The sequence below is a fragment of the Crocuta crocuta genome, unplaced genomic scaffold (assembly GCF_008692635.1).
Source record: "Crocuta crocuta isolate KB4526 unplaced genomic scaffold, BGI_CrCroc_1.0 scaffold587, whole genome shotgun sequence".
Lineage (NCBI taxonomy): Eukaryota > Metazoa > Chordata > Mammalia > Carnivora > Hyaenidae > Crocuta > Crocuta crocuta.
In genome coordinates, this window is record NW_027532403.1 from 2,812,729 (window position 1) to 2,834,867 (window position 22,139).

The window sequence follows — 22,139 nt, forward strand, 5'->3', positions numbered from 1 at the left end:
ATAAATAAAACATTTAAAAAATGTAGATTCCAGTGTTATGCTCATAAGAGAGTTTCAAAAGCATACTCTGTGGGAAATGAAGGGTGTCTATCATCAGTACTGTGCAGAATAATTTGCATTCATTTCTTGCCCAAAATATTGCTGAATTTCTTTAGTTCTGAGCATTCATGATGGGGAATTCCTTCCACCTGGAGATCTACCTGCTCATAGAAGTGATTAATATAGATAAAACAGCCAGGTGGGACTCTGATTTATTTTGATTATGTCATTGCTGGAGTGTCTACTATAAAACCTTGGTTATTTGGAAACTTCTAGAAAAGATTCATCCTAGAAATATGAGTATTTTTTTCTCATAATTTTTCCCCAATTTTTTTATGGTGGTAAAATACACACAAATTTACCACCTTAACTATTTTTTAAGTTTATTTTTTTGAGAGAGAGAGAGTGCATGAGCAGGGGAAGGATAGAGGGAGAGAGAGAAAGGGAGAAGGAGAGAGAGAGAGAATCCCAAGCAGTCTCTGTGCTGTCAGCTTGGTGCCTGACAGCAAAGCTCAAACCCACAAATAGCAAGATCATGACCTGAGCTGAAATCAAGAGTTGGATGCGTAACCAACTGAGCCATCTAGGCACATCAGCATCTTAACTATTATTAAGTGTACAGTTCAGTGGCATTAAGTACAGTCACATTGCTGTGTAACATCACCACCACCCATCTTCATAACATCCATAACTCTTTTCATTTTAATAAACCACAATTCTGTATGCATCAATAACATCTCCCAGCCTCTGTCCATCACCATTCTAATTTCTGTCTTTATGATTTTGACTTCTCTCATACCTCATATAAGTAGAATCATACAGTTGTCTTGTGGCTGGCTTATTTCACTTATCATAATAGTCTCATTTCATCTACATTATAATGTATGTCAGAATTTCCTTCATTTTTAAAGCTGAATAATATTCCATTGTGTGTGTATACCACATTTTACTTGTCCATTCATCTGCCGATATATACCTGGGTTACTTCCCTCTATTTGCTATTGTGAATAATGCTGCAATGAACATGAGTGTACATGTATCTGAAGACTCTGCTTTCAGTTCTTTTGGATATATACCCAGAAGTGAATTGCTGGATCATATGGTATTTCCATTTGAGGAACCACCATACTATGTTCCACCCAGTAGCTGTACCATATTATATTTTCACTGATGCTTATTTTCTGTTTTCATAAATATATTTAAAAATTTTTTTAATTATTTATTTTGGGAAACAGGGAGAGCAGAGGAGGGGCAGAGAGAGAGGGAGAAAGAGAATTCCAAGCAGCCTCCATGCTGTCAGCACAGAGCCTGAGCACAGAGCTCAGACTCACAAACTGTGAGATCATGACCTGAGCCAAAATCAAGAGTCAGACGCTCAGCTGACTGAGCCACCCATGCGCCCCTGTTTTCATATAATTTTAAACGATCTAGTTCAAACACCTACATCTCTTAATTTTTCAGAAAAATCGTAGTATAATATGGATGGCTGTATCTTCCTAACATTACTTATAGATAGTTGTTGACATTTTGTTAATGATGGGGATCGGGATTACAAAGATACATGCCACAGGGCATTCATCACATGAGTGTGAGACAAAGCTGGGTTTTATTTTATTTATTTATTATTATTTTTTATTTGAGAGAGAAACAGAGTATGAGCAGGGAAGAGGAGCAGAGGGGGAGAGTGAGAATCTTAAGCTAGCTCTATGCTCAGCCCAGAGCCTGACACAGGGCTCGATCTCATGATCCTGGGATCATAACCTGAGCTAAAATCAAGAGTTGGATGCTCAACTGACTGAACCACCCAGGCACCCCCAAAACTGACACCAAATTGCTACTACCTGAAATGTGTTTGAAATACTTGAATGGTTCTTTATCATTTTTCTGTTTTCTTTCTTGCAGTCAGCTCTTACTTTTTGCTGGTTTTCTCATGCCTGGCTGTGGACTCTATTTATTTGCTAATCTGAGGTATTTCTTTGCCATTTATGTACTGAGGAAGCCAGATCATTTGTCCTATAGAATTTCCACATTTTGGATTTTGCAGATCATAACCCCATGATGTCATTTAACATGATTCTGTATTTCCTATAAACAGGTAGTTTTGGCCTAGAAGCCTGATCAGATTCAGATTTTTTGTAAGAATACTTTCTAGGAGGTACTGTGTTCTTCCTGTTGATCACACCAGGGGGCATGTAGTGGCTAACTCTGGATCTTATTGTGATGTTCAAGAGTCATCAGCAGTACAGGTATTGCCAATGTGGTCCATCCATTGTAAAGTTTCCCATGAACCTTTCACATAATTGTTTCAGAAGCTATTGATTATCATTGCCTAGAGCTATTTTTTCATTAGAATTTCAAAGTGATGACATTCTAATGGTATCACTGCTTGTGCATTTGTTAGCTGAAGAACTTTTCTACATCAACTATGATTTCCCTGGGGAGGCTCCTTTATAGGAAATGTAAATTAAATGTTCAATTCTTTCCCTTATCTCTTTTCAAAGTAAAGCGTCTTTAAAAAAATGATCATTTATTTTTGTGAGAGAGGGAGAGTGAGCAGGGGAGAGACAGAGAGGGAGACAGAGAATCCTGACTAGGTTCTGCACTGCCAGTGCTGAGCCCCATGTGGGACTCCAGCTCAGGAACTGTGAGATCCTGACCTGAGCCAAAGCCAAAAGTCAGACGCTTAACTGATGGAGCCACCCAGGTGCTCCAGGGGTCTCTGTAAGCATGTTGATAAACTTTAAGGTTTAAAACATATTTGACATGTGTCTATTCATTGCAGTTATTATCATTTTGACACTCAAATTGTACCATCTTTCTCCAGGAGGAGCCCTGAGTTGAGGCTTCTGGTCTTTCTCCCAGTCACTGGCCCTGGCAGTCTGGAAGGCTAGGCTGAGGCAATGTGTGGGCTCACTGGAATCCTGAGGTCACTTCTGTCAGCCAGGAATGCAGTGGGGGTGGGGCGGTAACAGTGGGAGTGGCATGAACACCTCGCATTTCCATCTCTATGCTGTGGGCTGCCATGGTCACACCTGTCAGAAATGGCAACAAAATAAGACTCTTTTGAGAGTAAAAAGAGTAAAAAGAATGTATGGTAAAACCTTGGTTTGAGAACATAATTCATTCCGGAAACATGCTTGTAATCCTAAGTATTTGTATATCAAAGCAAATTTCCCCATAAGAAATAATGGAAACTCAGATGATTCATTCCACAACCCAAAAATATTCATGTAAAAATGATTACAATATGTAATACAATACAAAATAATAAAGAAAATACAAAATGCAAAGGAAAATAAACAAATTAACCTGCACTTACCTTTGAAAACCTTCGTGGCTGGTGTGAAGGAGACAAGAGAGAGGAGGGTTATTGTATAGGATGACTTTCATTATCACTAACAGATGTTGACTACGGTATAGTATTTTTAAAAAGTTTTTAAATGTTTATTTATTGCTGAGAGAGAGAGACAGAGCATGAGTGGGTGGGGAGAGAGAGGGAGACACAGAATCTGAAGTAGGCTCCATGCTATGAGCTGTCAGCACAGAGCCTGACGTGGGGGGCTCAAACTCACTAACCGCGAGATCATGATCTCGGCCGAAGTCGGACACTTAACTGACTGAGCCACCCAGGTGCCCTTACAATACAGTATTAATAAACTCTTCATACACTGTACTTAATGCAACTGACAATAAGGCAGCAGAGGAAAGGGTCTATATCTGTAGGCAGCCAGACCTAGAATGAAGCAAAGCATTCCTAAGCTTACTCTTGTATGGAAAAGCAAATAACTGTCGATAGGTGCTTGGAAATGACAAAAAATACACTAGTGCCAGTTGTGGGCTCCTTCCACCATTCTGAAAAATCACTGATTTCTGCGACCTGAGACTGAGCATCTGAGCATGGAAGACAATCACCCACAATCCCGCAATGAGAGAGAGGGGGGGTGGGGAGAGAGAACCATTGGCTCATTTGTGATTATGTGATGTTTCGTACTACTCATATTGCAAGATGTTGCTTGTTTATCAAGCTAAAATTTATTAGAAGTGCTGCCTGTTCTGGGGAACACTCACAGAACAAGTTACTCACAACGCAAGATTTACTGTATTTTTTAACTGCTCAGAGGCTGTTGATTTGTTTACTTTCTGATTCTTAGAGGAATTTAGATGGATCAGGATACTGAGTAGCTGAATTCTGGCTAAGTGGTTTTTGTTTTTATTGTAATGGGGATTCTAATAGCACAGAAAATACAGTAGTATTTTCTTCCTTGTTATTTCTATTAACAAAGAAGAATAAATATGTTATACAGTAGAAAGTTTTTAAGGAAATTGAAGAAGTCGTTTACTCAAGGAACTCACTAATGAGGAAGACAATAAATAAAGGAAACACAAATATAACTAGGTTCTTATAGAAAATATATTATAGTGATGCCTGGGTGGCTCAGTCGGTTAAGTATTGACTTTGACTCAAGTCATAATCTCATGGTTTGTGAGTTCAAGCCCCACATCTGGCTCTGTGCTGACAGCATGGAGCCTAGAGCCTGCTTCGGATTCATGTCTCCCTCTCTCTCTGTCGCTTCCCTGTTCATGCTCTGTACTTCCCTCTCTCAAAAATGAATAAACATTAAAAATTTTTTAAAAAGAATATATATAATATATTTTTATATAAAAACCCAGTTATATACATATACATACATACAAGTGTACATATATACATGCATATATATATAAAGAAGTGGGATCTACAACCAGAAGGCTTGAGCTTGAGTCCTAGATTTATCTGTTATTACCTATATGTGATCCTGAAGACACTATTTCTTAATCTGTAAAATGAAAGACAATATGTGCTCTGCATAGCTCAGGCTCTTCTTATAAAACTTAAATGAAAAAATGTAAATCCTTTATAAAATGTTATTCCAATTTTTTATTGTATATACTAAATACTGGATGTGCTAATATTTAGTTATAAGACTGGCTAAAGTGAATGGGTTCAAATGGAAGAGACTAGAAAGGCTCTGTTGATGAGGCAAGTCTTACACTGCATTTGAGGTAGAGAAAAGGTGACCACGAGAACAAAGCAGGTTGGGGAATCCCATGTGCACCATTGCAGAATGGGCCAAGGTAAAATTTACAGATTTACTTGGCGTTAGAAAAGCTCATGAGAGCCTGTGTGTTAGGCAGGCATTTATTGAAGGCGCAGTTGGTGGTGGACATTAACTCCATGATTAGGAGCTTTAATGTGATCTCGGAGGTAATTAAGCTGCACTGCTGGGCTCTGAGAAGGGGTGTTATTTGAGGTCAGCAGCAGCAGTTTTGAGTGCTGGCTTTGGCCTAATTTGAAGCTAAAGAACAGCAGCAGATTAAGAAGATTAAACAAAAATATAGCCCTCAATCCTCTGTGTTTTGCCACTTCCTAAAATGACCTTTTAAAGTGTTTAGTGCCTGAATTCAGGTCGTATCCTCAGCCTAACCATTTAGAGGAGAATAGTGATTGCTTTCCTGCCCATCTTCATCATTAAAGAGTGATATATATTGCTAAGGAGTACCATTAAAATCATCAGCATCATGGTAGCATGGACAGGGTCCTGGGCTGGCATAGTCTGACTATCTGGGTTCTAACCCTAAGGTTGACTGGAAATTCAAGGAATAACTAAGTGAAGGATCTGGGTCACAGGTGACATGATGTCCGGTTTGTTTGTGCATGTATTCTGTGTTTGAGGTATACCTGTGCTGGAAAAGGCACTATGCTAGGTGCCGTTTGGACAATGAAATGTGAATGGGATGCATGCCTTATCCTCAAGAAGCTTATTGGTTAATGGAAAAAGGCTGCACCTATGTAATTGTGATCGCAACGGGATGCATGGCAATGATAAGACCAGGGGTGGGCGCAGGTGAGAGGTAGGAGAAGAGTACAAAAAAAGGGATAAGTAATATTGGATCTAGATGAAGAACAGCATTTCCTGTACCTTGCATTCTAATTGTTTTTCTTCATTAGGCAGTTTGAATCCCTCTTAACACATCATAAGAAGTAATTAAGATTTGAGACTCTTTAGAGGTATAAACTTAGAGGAATTTACCTCAAACATCTGGTTCTGTATAAAACCATGAAAATTTCATTTTTAAAATATGAGATCTCAAAGCATATTTATTGCAACACTTTTATTTCATGGATCAAGAAACTAAGGTTAAAGAGATCATGATTTGATGTAAAGGCAGAATCAAGACAGAACTCAGTTTTCCTAGTCCTTCAGCCAGTACTTGCTATCATGCTGGATTTGGAAAGATTTTTATAAGGGGCATTCATAGGAAATATAATTCCTCCTTTTTTTATTACCAAGAAAGTGGAAACATTTTGTTGCCATTAAAAGGCTGAGTCCAAAACTATTAAAAAAAATTTTTTTAAATAAATAAATAAATAAAAAGAAGAAGAAAAGAAGAAAAAAAATAAAAGGTTGAGTCCGGGGGCAACTGGGTGGCTTAGTCGTTTGAGCGTCTGACTTCGGCTCAGGTCATGATCTCGCGGTTCCTTGGTTCGAGCCCCACATCGGGCTCTGTGCTGACAACTCAGAGCCTGGAGCCTGCTTCGGATTCTCTGTCTCCCTCTCTCTCTGACCCTCCCCTGCTCACGCTGTCTCTCTCTTTCTCTCTCAGAAATAAATTTTAAAAAAACATTTAAAAAATTTAAAAAAATAAAAAAATAAAAGGCTGAGCTAAGGGACTGCCTTTCCACCTGCTAGATTCATGAATCATTTAATAAAGGTCAAATCAGACCCTCTGTATTTTTGTTGTTGTTATTCTCTTGCAAAATTTGTAAATTCAAACATAAATATAAATTTTAAAAAACACATGTTTTGAAATTTGAAGTGAATGCATTTTGACTCCTAATTTTATAATTTACTTTTAAAATTTGGATCATTTTTCATTTTGTTTAGTTACAATTTGAACATATGAAGCATGTAGGAACCTGAGAGCTGTGTAACTATACATGTGTGATTGATGTAAAAACCATAGACAAGAAACAAAATTTTGAGAATTAATATCCAAGAAACCATTCAACGTGTATATCTGAACTGATTCAGTAGGTAGGTAATACTGCCAATTATTGAATATTGCCAATTATTGAATTATTCAATTATTGAATAATTGGCAAGATTTATTTTGTATTTAATTCTGTCATCATGTCCAAATAAACAGGTTAAATTTTTTTTTAATGTTTTATTTATTTTTGAGAGAGAGACAGAGTGTGAGAAGGGGAGGGGCAGAGAGAGAGAAGGAGACACAGAATCCGAAGCAGGCTCCAGGCTCTGAGCTGTCAGCACAGAGCCGGATGTGGTGCTCGAACTCATGGACCATGAGATCATGACCAGAGCCAAAGTTGGACATTTAACCGACTGAGTTACCCAGGAATCCTGAGTAAGCAAGTTTAAAATAACCAAGGAGATAACACAGACTTGCTAAAAGGAGGTATTCATAACTGAGGTGAGGCTGAGAGGTTTCATTAGTATGTTCAGTAGGTGTTCCTCAGAGTGTGGTGTGAAGACTCCCAGCTACAGAACCAGAATGATTCCTGAAATGCAGCTTTCTGGGCCTTTCTCTTGATTGTTACCAAATCAGAATCTCTAAAAGGTGACACTACGTAAGGGGTAATCTCGATGCACACTAGGGACATTTTCAAGAGGGTGAGAATATGTTTTTACTGTGTCACGGTGCAATTGGTAAAAAAGAATGTATAGTGATTTGAAATAGAAGGAAATGGGTAGAGTCACAGTGAGGAGACATCTTTATAAGTAGATAAACAGAAACTAGAGGAACAGCCCTACGTGGAGAATAGCCTCAGCTTCTTGCATTGCTGAGCTCACTCCTTCTGGTTTGTTCTCCGTGCCGTTCACAGCAAGGCCGTTTTTAGCAGTCCTTCCTTTTGTTCTTCTCATTATTCACAGGCTCTCACTGATCTCAACCCCACCATGACTTCAGATCCATGACCCTGGTCTTCCTCCTTGCTGTCACCTCTTGTCAGAGTTCTGGCCTCCATTTCTACTTGGATCCTGGAATCTGCCCTCAGACTCAAGCTTAACTTCTAATCTCCCAGAAAATTTTACGAATTGTCCTATTATTGTTAAAATTGGCAAAAAAAAAAAAAAAAAAAAAAAAAAACNAAAAAAGAAGAAGCAGCAGCAGCAGCAGAATTTGAGCAGGGATCCATGTGTTGCTAGTTGTCTCTTGACTGAAAATCAAAGGTGCTAAGTTGACCATTTGTTGCACCATATTTTGGCTAATTCAACTCAAGCACCTACTCACTAAGCAGATTACATTCTGCTATTTACCCTGGGCTATTTTGTAAAACATGGAATACTGGCAGCAATGGAGTCAGAAATTTGGGGACAAGATATATGGCAGTGGTATATTTTAAGTCTGAAAGGCGTTCTTTAAATAATGATCCTAAAAACAGTGAAACATATAGATCAAACCTATATTATACTTAAAAAAAAGATGTTCTTAGGATTGAAGTTTGTTTCTTAAACAGACATTTCATTTTCAGAATTTTTGTTTGTATGTTTTATTATTCTTTTTTATAAAAGTAAATCAGAATGAGTGAAATAAAGGGGATTAAAAATACACTTATCTTGGGGTACCTTGGTAGCTCAGTCGATTGAGCCTCCAACTTCAGCTCAGTTTACGAGCTTTTGGTTTGTGAGTTTGAGCCCCACATCCATCTCTCTGCTGTCAGTGCAGAGCCCGCTTTAAACCCTCTCTCTCCCTCTCTCTCGGTACCCCACCCCTCAAAAATAAACATTAGAAAAAAGAGTACAGTTGGGGCGCCTGGGTGGCTTAGTCGGTTAAGCGTCCGACTTTCGCTTGGGTCATGATCTCGCGGTTCGTGGGTTCGAGCCCGGCATCGGGCTCTGTGCTGACTGCCAGCTCAGAGCCTGGAGCCTGTTTCAGTCCGTGACTCCCTCTCTCTCTGACCCTCCCCAGCTCACGCTGTCTCTCTCTCTCCTAGAAATAAATAAAACATTTAAAAATAAATAAATAAATAAATAAATAAATAAAACATTAAAAAAAAAGAAAGAAAAAAGAGTACAGTTATCTTGATGAGCACTGGGAAATGTACAGAATTGTATATGTATAAATGTATGTTATTATATATTACATGTAATAAATAAAGCAGAAATGAAAAGCTGACAAGTCGTGTTTAGTGTTTATAATCCCAGGAATGAAATCTCCAGCTAATTAGGATGTCCGATCCTGAGTGCTTTCGTAGGAATAATAAAGTTAGAGAAGTAAATTGGCTGCCTCTCTGAATGCTTCAGAATCCAGACTAATACTGTTTGGCTCCAGAGCAGTGTCACTACCATGAAAGGCAACATCTCTGCTTTTGTCACAGGGAGATTAGACTTCTAAGAACCATGAAGAGATCAAGCAGTGTCTCTTGTCAAAATACACCTCCACACCAAATAAACCATCTTCTCTTTTAGGTCAGAAACTCTGCCAGCCGAGGAGAGGTAACTGCACAGGCAGCGTGTGTGGGCAAGACTCTAAGTCCCATTTGTGCACGTGTGCAGAGGGATATACTTTAAGCCCAGATGGAAAGTACTGTGAAGGTAATGTGCGGGGTAGCTACCTAAAACAAGTGCTGGCCACCTGAGCCACGGCTGGTCTCCAGGGTGTCATCGAGAGCCTCAAGTGAAACCAATTGAGGTTTCTCCTTTTTCCCCCAGAAAAATAATTTTTTTTCTACTGTTGAAGCATTTGTAAAAAATTTGAGATCTCCTTTATGTCCTGTGTTCCTAGATCTAATGCTCTCAGAGACTACTCAGAGCTTGATATAAGGCAGGGATTCGCTGAGTGGACTCCATGGACCTCCATGGGTTTGATAGTGTACCAAAGGTCAGGATTTTCAGATTTTTTTTAAGGTAGTAAGATAGTTCCATAACTATTATTAGATCCTCATAGAGCAAGTGAAGTCCGTACCTTATCCCATAAAGATCTGGTAGGATCTTGAGAAACTGTGCACCAGGACTGGTTATCTTGGGCTCCTCCTATTTTGAAGCTTCAGGACCAATTCAGTGAACCCAGGAGAAATACTGTATCCTTTCTCCTGGGAGGTCCAGTGAGTTACTAATGAAGAGCATCCAATGGCTGCAGCACACATTCAGTAGAATTGGTTGGGGTGAGAGGTCAGATAAACCTGACATTTAAGGTTAAGTATATGTTTCCTGCTGATCTGGGACTAGTGGGAGAGAGCCATAGCATAAAATAGTAGCCTAGAAGACTAGGTTTCCATCAGAAGGAAGCTGCTGGGGAATGTTCTTACATTCAGGTGACGGGCTCCTGTCAGCCTTAAGAAGGCTGAAGAACAGAGCAGGGATGTCGTACCCACTTCAAGAACTTTCACGAGTCCCTGCCTTAAGTGGCTGCATCTTTTCAGGGGAAATTGTACTATTTCCTGAAGGCAATTCTAGTATGAAAATATAGATTTATTTGAAAGTATAAACTGTAACAATAAAAATGGCTTTCATGACGATTGAATCTTTCATTCTTTGTGAAAGTAGCAAAAGCAGTCTTTCCATGGTCAGTTACAGGCAATACAAGTGTGAGATATTCTACTTTATGCTGACTTATTAGCAGGGCTGTCTCGGTGGCTCAGTGAGTTAAGCATCCAACTTCTATTTAGGTTATGATCTCACAGTTTGTGGGTCCGAGCCCTGCTTCAGGCTCTGTGCTGATAGTTTGAGCCTGGAGCCTGCTTTGGATTCTGTGTCTTCCTCTCTCTCTGCCCTTTCCTTGCTCATGCTCTGTCTCTCTCTGAAAAATGAAGCAACATTTAAAAAAATAATCTGATTATGTTCTACTTTTGTCTTTATATAGATGTCAATGAATGTGCCTTTTGGAATCACGGCTGTACTCTTGGGTGTGAAAACATCCCTGGATCTTATTATTGCACATGCCCTGTAGGATTTATTTTGCTTCCTGATGGGAAACGGTGTCATCGTAAGTATTTATTGCATTGTTTACTCTCATTTTCAGTCATGTTTGTATGATGGCTATGATCTGAGTTGGTAGGCCTTGATCAGAAATATGCATTGGAATTACCTTGATAAGTTATTATGTATGTGAGTGACTGGATTCTACCCCGGGCCTATTAAATCAAAACCTCTAAGGTTGGGAAACAAATATATAAATTTCTCTATCTATATATTTCTTGGTTCTTTATCCATATCTTATTATGTATCTCTGAAAGATAAGCATGTAAAAAACATAATCATAATACATTATTACATCTGAAACACCAGCTGTAATTCCTTGCTATCATCTAATATTCAACTCGTTTTTAGGTATAATCACAATAGCATTGTAATACCTGAAAATATTAGCAATAATTCCCTAATAACCTCAAATGTCTAGACAGTGTTCAAATTATCTTACAAAGTTTTTTTTCAAACAGTTGATTTGTTTGAATAACCATCCAGACAAGAGCTGTGTGTTGCGTTTAGCTTAATACTTCTTTTATTCTACAGATTCCCTCTTCTCTCTCTCTTTTTTTTTATCCTTCTAAGTATTTATTGAAGAAACTGTTTTTCCTGTGGTTTCCCAAATTTTGGATTTTACTGATTGCTCTTCTATGAGGTCCCTGGCTTTCTGCAAACTTGTAGTTAGACATAAGCACCTGAGCAGATCCAGCTTTGACATTGTTGGTAGGAAAACTGCATAGGTGTGTTTATACTTCCATCAGGAGACATATCTGGTCTCTGTCATTCATTACAAAGTTCCTCAGTAGCCTTTTGTTTTTCTTTTCTTAAACAAGCTCTGGTCAGTTTTACTAAAGAAAAATTTTGCATGATTTACTTTGCACCAGTCTGTTTTGGCATATTTCTTTTTTTTTAAATGTTTTATTTATTTTTTGAGAGAGAGAGAGAGACAGCATGAGCAGGGGAGGGTCAGAGAGGGAGACACAGACTCTGAAACAGGCTCCAGGCTCTGAGCTGGCAGTCAGCACAGAGCCCGACGCGGGGCTCGACCCCACGAACCGCGAGATCATGACCTAAGCTGAAGGTGGATGCTTAACCGACTGAGCCACCCAGGCGACCCATCTTTTTAAAAAAATATTTTATTTTACCTTTTATTCTTAAAAAATTTTAGTATAATTAACAGAGAGCATTATATTAGTTTCAGGTACACAATATAGGGATTCAACAATTCTATACATTACTCAGTCCTCATCAAGATAAGTGTCCTCTTAATCCCCTTCACCTATTTCACCCATGTTTCCACCAGTCGCTCCTCTGATAACCATCAGTTTGTTCTCTATAATTAAGAGTCCATTTCCTTGTCTTCTTTTGTTTATTTGTTTTGTTTCCTAAATATCACATATGATGAATTCGTATGATATTTATCTTACGATAAATATTTATCTCTGAGTTATTTCACTTAGCATTATACTATCTAGATCCATCCATGTTATTGCAAATGGCAGGATTTCTTTCTTTTTTTAATGGCTGAGCAATATTCCGTAGTATATGTATATATTCTCTCTCTATATTCACAGACACATGAACACACACACACACAAACACACACACCACGTCTTTATCCATTCATCTGTCAATGGACACTTGAGTTCCTTCCATAATTTGGCTACTATAAATAATGCTATAATAAACATAGGGGTGCTTATAGCCATGTCAGTTTGGTTCCCACCTGGGTCTCTACAACTAGCTGTGGCAAGTTTATTCTGCCAGTTTTCAGGTTGTTTTCTGGGTTATTTATACTGATGTGGGTGTTATCTAAGTGTATCCTGGGACGACAAAGTGAGCTTAGTCTCTTCCTACTCTGCCACCTTCTGTGGATGTCATTCAGAAATATTTCTAATGATCTCAAAATCACCTGGATCAATAACAACTAGTGTGCATACTCCGTGATATTTTCCACATGCATTGCCTAATTTAATGTTATTTCCATTGTAGTGATGTGATATCAGTTTTGGCCAACATGGCACAGTACTCTATTGCAGATTTCTGCAAGGCTAGGCAGTAGTTGTTGGTGAGGATGACCAGTTTTGTTGGCCTTATCTAATGATTTTCAGAGTTTTCTTGTACTCGGGTATATACTTTCCACTTTTCATAATGAATTAGAGCCTAGAGTTGATCTGCTCCAGTGACTTTCATGTTCTGTGTAGACACCATCTCCCTGCCTTAGGTGCGGGACAATCTCTAAACAAGAGCAGTTGCTAAGATGGTTGCAAATGAGAAAGAGCCCAATAGTCTTTCAATGAATGGTGGTAGCAGCCATTAACAATAATCTACTAGATGTATTATTTCACCAAGGGTTTCAAATGGTGATATCTAGTTGTATTATTTAGTTTTAGTTATTAGTTGGAATACTTTCATAAAGAGTACTTTCTCTCATTAGCTTTTTGGTTACCTGAAGATACAATTCTTAGAGTTAAGGCATGATAAATGTTGGATTTTTTCTTCTTTGTTTATATATGGTTCCTTAACACTGTCCAAAGATGAACAGTGACTTTTTAAAAAAATTGAATATTATCAACTCATGGGTTTTTAACATTTTTAATATGGCTCAACCCACTGCAGTTGTTATCCTTACCGATGAGCAAATTGTCTTCTCCTTGGCCAGTGAGAGCCTCTTCAAAGACCCTAGTGGTCTTCAATAGTTTCCTTGTTCTCTCATAGGACATGTTTTCCAGGCTTGTCTTGTATATTCTTTGTTTTATTTGGAATTAGCAGTTTCTTAAAGGGCATTGCTTCTTTTAATGAGAAAATTATATTTAGAGAATATAATCTGCTACTAAGTTAGCCATGGTGTTCAGGCTTTTGGAGCATCAGAGCCAAGAATACACTTTAAAAAAAATTTTTTTTAAATGTTTTATTTATTTCTAGGAGAGAGAGAGAGAGACAGCGTGAGCAGGGGAGGGTCAGAGAGAGAGGGAGTCACAGACTGAAACAGGCTCCAGGCTCTGAGCTGGCAGTCAGCACAGAGCCCGACGCGGGACCCGAACCCAGGAACCGCGAGATCATGACCTAAGCGAAAGTCGGACGCTTAACCGACTAAGCCACCCAGGCGCCCCAAGAATACACTTTTTAAAAAGAGAAATACACTATGAATTTATATGGATGTGCTGACTGCAAATTTAAGATTACATAACCAAGTACCTTCTTATAGGTTTCTTATTGAATCTACTAAAATAGCTAAATAGAAATTAATGTTTAAATTTTTTAAATGTTTTATTTATTTCTGAGAGAGAGAGAGAGAGAGAGAGCATGAACAGGGGAGGCTCAGAGAGATAGGGAGGTACAGAATCCGAAACAGGCTCCAGGCTCTGAGCTAGCTGTCAGCACAGAGCCCGACGTGGGGCTCGAACCCCACGAACCGCAAGATCATGACCTGAGCCGAAGTCGGGAGCCTAACTGACTGAGCCATCCAGGCGCCCCATAAATTAATGTTTAAAATCATGTATGTTGCCTAGTCCTGTTTCACAGAGGATGGGAATAGGTCAGTCTCAGTGTCATAAGTGCTTATGGCATTTAGGGCATTTAAAAATAGATGGATGCTAATGAATTTTTTGGAAATTACCCATTACATTTGTGCCTGCCTTCTTCAATACCATGTGTTTACCTGTTGGCAAATATAGTTAAGTGCATGATATTAATGTGTTATGGAATCCATTATGTGCCATGCATGACATTCATAATCTCACTTGATTGTCAAAACTTCTAAAGCACACGTATTTTATATTTTAATCTTTGATTTACTTGGAATTTATTTTGATGTACGGTGTAAGGTAGGGATTTAACTTTTGCCCCAAATCGTTTCATGGTTATTTCTGTACCATACTGAATGAGCTTTCACATGCTTGAATGAGCTTTCATATGCTCACTGATTTAAAATATCTTTTTCACATAGTATGGTCTTATGTGTACTTGGGTCTTTTCTAAAATGAGCTTTCTATCTGATTCTGCTATCCTTTCTGTCTATTCCCACACTCATTACCCAATGTTTTACTTAAGGCTCCTTTAGGATACGTTTTGATATTTATTAAGAGCCTCTCATTCTCTTATACCTAATCACACTCATACAATGTTCTTACTTTTTCTTACATATGCAATTAGTTTTCCAGATGAATTTGCAAATGGTCTGGCTAAGTTCCATTTTAAACATTTTGGAATGGAGGTGCCTGAGTCGCTCAGTTGGTTAAACTTCTGACTTCGGCTTGGGTCATGATCTCATGGTTTGTGGGTCTGAGCCCCATGTTGGCCTCTGTGCTGACGACTCAGAGTCTGGAGCCTGCTTTGGATTCTTTGCTTCCCTCTCCTTTTGTCCCTCCCCTGCTCATGCTGTCTCTCTCTCAAAAATAAAAATATAAAAAATATTTTGGAATATTGATGATTAATAATTTTGAAAATACTATTTGATATAAAAGAAACTTAGAGAAAGCTAGAATCACTTTCCAAAATGAGAGGTCTTTCTTTAATTTTTTTAGATTTGAAATTTTTCTTTATTTTTACAGCTCCTTTACCAAAGTATTTCATAAATGTCTGGTCTTGATTTAACTTACTCTTTTCAGCACAGCATGTTTTATTAGCAGCTGATTTTGCTAAATTTCTACAAATCTGGTGTAACATTAATCTTGACCTTATGCTTCATTGATTAGAATTAATTTCCTGTCCAAGCAATGCATCTAAATGTAGCCATGACTGTGTTCTGACATCAGATGGTCCCCTATGTTTCTGTCCTGAAGGCTCAGTGCTTGAGACAGATGGAAAAACATGTAGTGGTAAGTTTATTTACTTTTTGCTTGTTTGAAAACATTAATTTTCTGAGTGACCCCTGAAGATTGATCTCATTGATAGAGGGGAATAGTTTTTTCAACATTACAAATAGAAAGATACTTATTCAACAGAGGAGCATGTAGATTTATATCAGGTTTTTGTTTGTGTGGTTTTTGTTTTTTTTTTNAGCCACCCAGGCGCTCCATGTGGTTTTTGTTTTTAGACAGCATAGAGTAGTGGTTATGAGCAAGGGCTTTGAAGTTGGACAGCGATGAGATAGCATTACCTTAGTAGCAGTCTTACTTTGGACTTGTTACTTGTCCTCCCTTATTCTTATTTTTCTCATCTGTAGAAGTTAGTCATACCTGCCTTCTGTATCTGTGGCCAGCATTGAAAGATGATGGACGCAGAGTTCTTAGCCTGTTCCTTGCAGCTAATAAATATTTTTCTACTTTGATCTTCATAGAGACTGAAGCATTATAGAGGGCTGGTTATAACTTAAAATTAGCAGAAGAGTTATGTGTAGTTTTTTTTTTTAAATAAAGAAAGCAAAAGAAATCAGGAGGCCACAAATACATGTGAGAAAAAATAGATTACTCACCAGCAAGAGTTAGATCAGCTGTCCAATTCATCAAAAGCTATTTCTTATTGCAGCCACTGCCAGTGCACTTGTTTTCATGCTCAGTGATAGAATAGGACTAGGGATATTGAGATGGGAAGGGTTAACACTCAAGATATCGAGTTACAAGAAAATGGAATGCGGTGACATTTTGTTCTTAGGGTCTGAAAAATAAACTTGTTGGCAGCAGTATAAATGATTGTGGAAATGGATTTAAAAGCCAATGTATACTTAGCTCATTCAATATTTTGATGAAAAATTGTTATATTTTTGAATGACATGGCATCATTAGCAAGGGATTGTTTTTGTAGGTTGTTCATCACCCGATAATGGTGGATGTAGCCAGCTCTGCCTCCCTCTTAGCCCGGTATCCTGGGAATGTGGTTGCTTTCCTGGGTATGACCTACAACTGGACCAAAAAACCTGTGTAGCATCAGGTTAGTGCTGTGAATATTTGAACGGGTGTCTTTGCAAAAAGATTATGTGAAAACATTTTACTTAGAAAGATGGAGAGTTAAATTGCTTTTGGCTTTTGAGTAGAAAGTGCGAGTTTTTATTTTCAGAGATGGAACACAAAATCACATTGTAAATATAAATAGGAATCACATAAATAATAATCATGGTTTTGAGGAATATTTCTTTTTTTATGAGTATAATTTATTGTCAAATTGGCTTCCATACAACACCCAGTGCTCATCCCAACAAGTGCCCTCTTCCATGCCCATCCCCCATTTTTCCTCTCCCCCAATCCCCTAACCACCCTTAGTTTGTTCTTTGTATTTAATAATCTCTTGTGGTTTGCCTCTCTCCCTCTCTGTAACTATTTTTTTTCCCCTTCCCTTTCCCCCATGGTCTTCTGTTTAGTTTCTCAAGGTCCACATATGAGTGAAAACAGATGATATCTGTCCTCTGACTGACTTATTTCACTCAGCATAATACCTTCCAGTTCCATCCACGTTGCTGCAAATGACATGTTTTCATTCTTTCTCGTTGCCAAGTAGTATTCCATTGTATAGAGAAACCACATCTTCTTGATCTATTTGTCAGTTGATGGACACTTAGGCTCTTTCCATGTTTTGGCTATTGTTGAAAGTGCTGCTATAAACATTGGGGTACATGTGCCCCTATGCATCAGCCCTCCTGTATCCCTTGGGTAAATTCCTAGTATAGCTATTGCTGGGGCATAGGGTAGCTCTACTTTTAATTTTTTGAGGAACCTCCACACTGTTTTCCAGAGGGGCTGCACCAGTTTGCATTCTCACCAACAGTGCAAGAGGGTTCCCGTTTCTCCACTTCCTTCCCAGCATCTGTAGTTTCCTGATATGTTCATTTTAGTTCTTCTGACCAGTGTGAGATGGTATCTCAGTGTGGCTTTGAGGAATATTTCTAAGTCAATTAGTACTCAGCAAAGATTTGCCATAATGTCAAGCATGGCATGCCAGCATATGTGAAAGTCATGACCAGAATAATCTTTAGAGATGCTTACTAAATATTTGTTGATTGATTTTATTTTCATCTCTCCAGTGAATGTAGCCATCAAAATACTTTGACAAATCTTGTCCTTTTTATATCAAGATTTAATTTGTAGCTGTATGCTTGACCAATTTTTTTGTCTTCTGACATATCTCTTGCATCCTGCAGCAGCCTTAGAAATCCTAGCTTTATATGAAATTGATGTCATCTCTCCCAAAGTTCATTATGCTTGTGATCTCGGATAACATAATGATGACCTTGCAGAGCTTGCCTTAGACCCCAATACTCTTAACTTCTCAGGGCTTCAGTGACTGTAGTGTAATGTGAGCTCTGAAAATGATCAGGGGTCTTTTTATTAACTCAAATGATCATGCTTCCCTTTCAGAAGTGCCCAGGTCAGAGAAGCGTATTTATTTGGACACGAATTAATGCAATCTGCTAATATTAATATGTTTCTATATGTGTGAATCAAGGAGAGTATAGCACTAAGACTTGCACCATCTAGCTCTAGTGTTCGCTATTTGATGCTGGCTCTTTTGACAAGTAATTTGCATTTTAAAAGCCAGCACCTAGGCAGAGTGGAATCTGGTAAAATGGAATTCTGGTAAAATGTTGACTCATACAAGAAATCGTCTTGCCTGTCTTAACCTACACCACATTGGTGGGAAGTTAAGACGAGAACTGCAGAAAGTAGGTACAATGAAAAGGAAGAGTCAGAAGTGCTTTCTGGGTTCCAAGGTATATTTTAAAATGGGGCCATACTTGAATCTGATTAACAGGACCACAGCCATTTTTGCTATTTGCCAATTCTCAAGATATTCGACATGTGCGTTTTGATGGAACAGATTATGGATCCCTGCTCAGCCACCAAATGGGAATGGTTTTTGCCCTTGATCACGACCCTGTGGAAAATAAGGTATGGTTTTGTCGTCTGAACAGATGGGGCTGTGCTTTACAGACAGAGTAGAGGATTTTATCCTGACAGATGACCTGAGCCACTTGAAAATCCTCTGCTAAGCTCAGAATGATTAGGCACAGAGAAATGTAGGAACATCATTTGGGAAATTTTAAGGATGTTCCTGTTCTCGTAACCCTACCCTGGTCCTTATTGTGATTGCCATCTTATTGGGAATGATTGGGCAGAACCTTAATTTAGTTTCATTTTGGGAGATGAGGATGGGAGGCTAGCAGAATGTCATACACGTAGGAAGACTGCCATCAATAGGTTTTTAGTTATTTGCTGATAGGGAAAGGAGTGGGAGGTTGGGGTGGGACATTGGAAGTATGGATTAGTCATCTGCATTTAATATAAGTTCCTGAAAGATGGAATTCAATGACCTCTCAAGCGTGGAAATCAGAAACACAGATTTTATGGCTCATGTGGGAATGACAGTCTTACAACATTGTCTATACAATAATCAATTTTGTTTTTTAAGTTTTTAAAATTTCTGAATCATCACCTGACCATTTGATCTTTAATTTCTGGTTATATTTGTGCTAGGTTACAATGTGCTTGAAATGATATGTCACACTGTCTTGTGGAGGTTAATCACACAGTAATTATAAATTTACATAGTGCTTAATTAATCATTTAGTTATTACTAGATCGTGCATTCATTCCTAGAATTTTAAACTTTGTGTTTTTGTTTCTTCCTGATTTGAAGCAGTATGGTAAACAGCCAAAAGAGGCAGAGTGAAGCAAATGGATTCTGTGTTTGATTGCTATGGATTGATAGCCAAACATAACTGTTTTTGCAAATAGAAGTTTTGTACTTAAACACTAGCAAAAAATCCTTCTTTCTTTTCCCTGAACTAAATCTATATGATTCCATGGAAGAATGATATTAACAGAAGGAAATAATCAATAGAACAATCACTTCAAGACTCATTTATTACCAAAATAGTTTTTTTCCCTACACGGTCAGCATTCTTTATAAGGTGAATAAAGAGACCTAGAATGACCTTGTGGCTAGTTTTCATCTCTCTGGTCCAGTTCTCATTTTTTGCTTTGTAAACTGTGGTTCTTGGACCAGCAGCATCAACATCACCTGGAGCTTGTTAGAATTGCAGATTTCCAGGCTCCACCCCTGACCCCTGAATCAGAATCTGCATTTTAACAAGATTTCCAGGTGATTCATGTGCACATTTGAATTTGAGATAAAGAGCTCTAGCTTAGTGTTTTTTAATATAAGAAGTCCCCATTTTTGTGTTATGGAATAGAACCTTTTCTATTTTATCTTGAAAGATGATAACTCATTAGATAATGAATGTTTATGAACATTCTCATCATTGATTACAGGTTTATGCACACATATGCACTCATGGCTAAAATTACACACATGCTGTCATTAAATTGTCAGCTGACTCATGGCAGTTTTTAACACTCTCACAAAATTCTTGTGCCTGTTTGATAGTCTGCATAGTAGACTGAAAGAAAGCTTTGCACCTGCAAGGTATGTTCTGTTGAACAAGGCGGATTAAAATGAAATTAAATATGGTTAGAGGTGAAAGAAACTTTAGCAAATATCTAGTCTAACTTTGTCATCTTTACCCTTGAGAAAATTGAGGTCAAATGACTTGGTCAGCACAATGAGGTAAATAAGTGCCAAAACCGAGGGATGAACCTGTGTCTCCCTACTTGGAGTACAGTGCAGGGCTGTGAATTGAGCAGTAGAAGACACAGCCAGCTTTCAGGTGCTCATCGCTGTTCCCTTTCAGGCTGTAGAAGCCATTAGAGTTCAAGTGCAATGGCTTTGTTATTAACCAATGATCAAAGATTAATAAACTACCAAGCAGCAATAGGAATTGTGTCAAGCACAGGGCTGAGGAGTTTTTTATATATATGCACATAATGTACATATATATGTACATATATATTCACATATATACATATATATTCACATATATACATATATATTCATATATATATGTATGATAATGCATTTGGTATTATTATCCCCATTTAACCAATGAGTCTAAGACACTGAGGAAGCAGTGCACACATCTGAATTAACAGGACACATCTGGGAAGCAGCAGAGGTGGAATTCCGTTGTTGGTGTGTCTATCTCCAAAGCCAAGCTCTTAATGATTACACTGTATGATCTGAAGGTTACCAACTGCATTTGTATATATTCCACGTTACTTTTTTAAAAGGAAATCAGAGAGAAATGCCTGTGTTCTTTTTTGTAGATATATTTTGCCCATACAGCCCTGAAGTGGATAGAGAGAGCTAATATGGATGGTTCTCAGCGAGAAAGGCTTATTGAGGAAGCAGTAGATGTGCCAGAAGGTCTTGCCATAGACTGGATTGATCGTAAATTCTACTGGACAGACAGAGGGTATGCTTCCACCTTCAGTTTTAAGCTACGAGGGATGGGAGTGATGGCATAGGTAATGCTGTTGGCCTCATCCTCCACTTCGTACTCAAGAAAATATTGCTGGGCACTTGGCTGGGACTGGAGGGAAAATGCCCCTAACGCCGTCCATATTCCCTTCACTCCCCCCACACCACCAAGCAGGATGTTCCTCTTTTCATCAAGATTGGATCTGTATCCAAGGGAGAATTATGAGAACCAAGAAAGTAGCATGTGTTTTTGCACTTCAGGCTGTGGTAATCAAAGAAATGCAAAGCCTGTCTGAATGCACTCAACAGGCATCCTTTGAGCACCTGCTATGGCTAAAGCCCTGTCCTGGGTAATGAGGGAAATGCATAGGAGCGTGAGAAACTGTCCATCTTTGTGGTCAGTTTACAGTTCATCCAGGGACCTAAGGCACACGTACACAGCAAAACCAGTACAAATGCTTGGTCTACGTATCAGTACAAGAGATGTACAAATAAGGCCATGCATAAATAATTTTCAAATGAGGGGTGTACACACCCAGAGGGAGCAATGGAAGGGGCTTCAGGGATCAACTAGCCCAACCCTCTCATTTTACAGACTAAGATCCACATGCTGGCTCCCTGTTAATAAACATGAAGGAGGGAGCAGGGCTTCATGTGGGAGTTGTGAGGAGAGTACCCATGAGATTGAAGAGATGGTCTACTTTCCCTTACGTGGGAAAGAACAGAACTAGAGAGAAACTGTGATGTTTCTGCCCTCTGGGCACAGCAGGAGTGGCAGCTGCATTTGGTGTGTGTGTGACCTGTGTGAGCCCTGGGAATGTGGCCAGGTAGGGAGGGGATGGGGGATGTCATGGGGGAAGGGGCTGTGTCTCTTAGGTGTGC

General features: G+C 38.6%; 1 protein-coding gene across 4 annotated transcripts in view; it reads left to right on the forward strand.

Annotated features, from left to right (window-relative positions):
* The window catches only part of EGF (epidermal growth factor), a 101,063-nt gene that overhangs the window by 38,277 nt on the left and 40,647 nt on the right, over window positions 1-22,139 (forward strand). For 2 of the 4 annotated variants that reach the window (XM_077778463.1, XM_077778464.1), the window contains exons 6-11: window positions 9,510-9,635; window positions 10,903-11,025; window positions 15,704-15,826; window positions 16,752-16,877; window positions 18,693-18,829; window positions 21,104-21,252. In XM_077778463.1, the coding sequence (XP_077634589.1) occupies window positions 9,510-9,635; window positions 10,903-11,025; window positions 15,704-15,826; window positions 16,752-16,877; window positions 18,693-18,829; window positions 21,104-21,252 (784 nt within the window). The remainder of the gene's footprint in view (window positions 1-9,509; window positions 9,636-10,902; window positions 11,026-15,703; window positions 15,827-16,751; window positions 16,878-18,692; window positions 18,830-21,103; window positions 21,253-22,139) is intronic. The other 2 variants (XM_077778466.1, XM_077778465.1) reach the window with 1 other exon arrangement.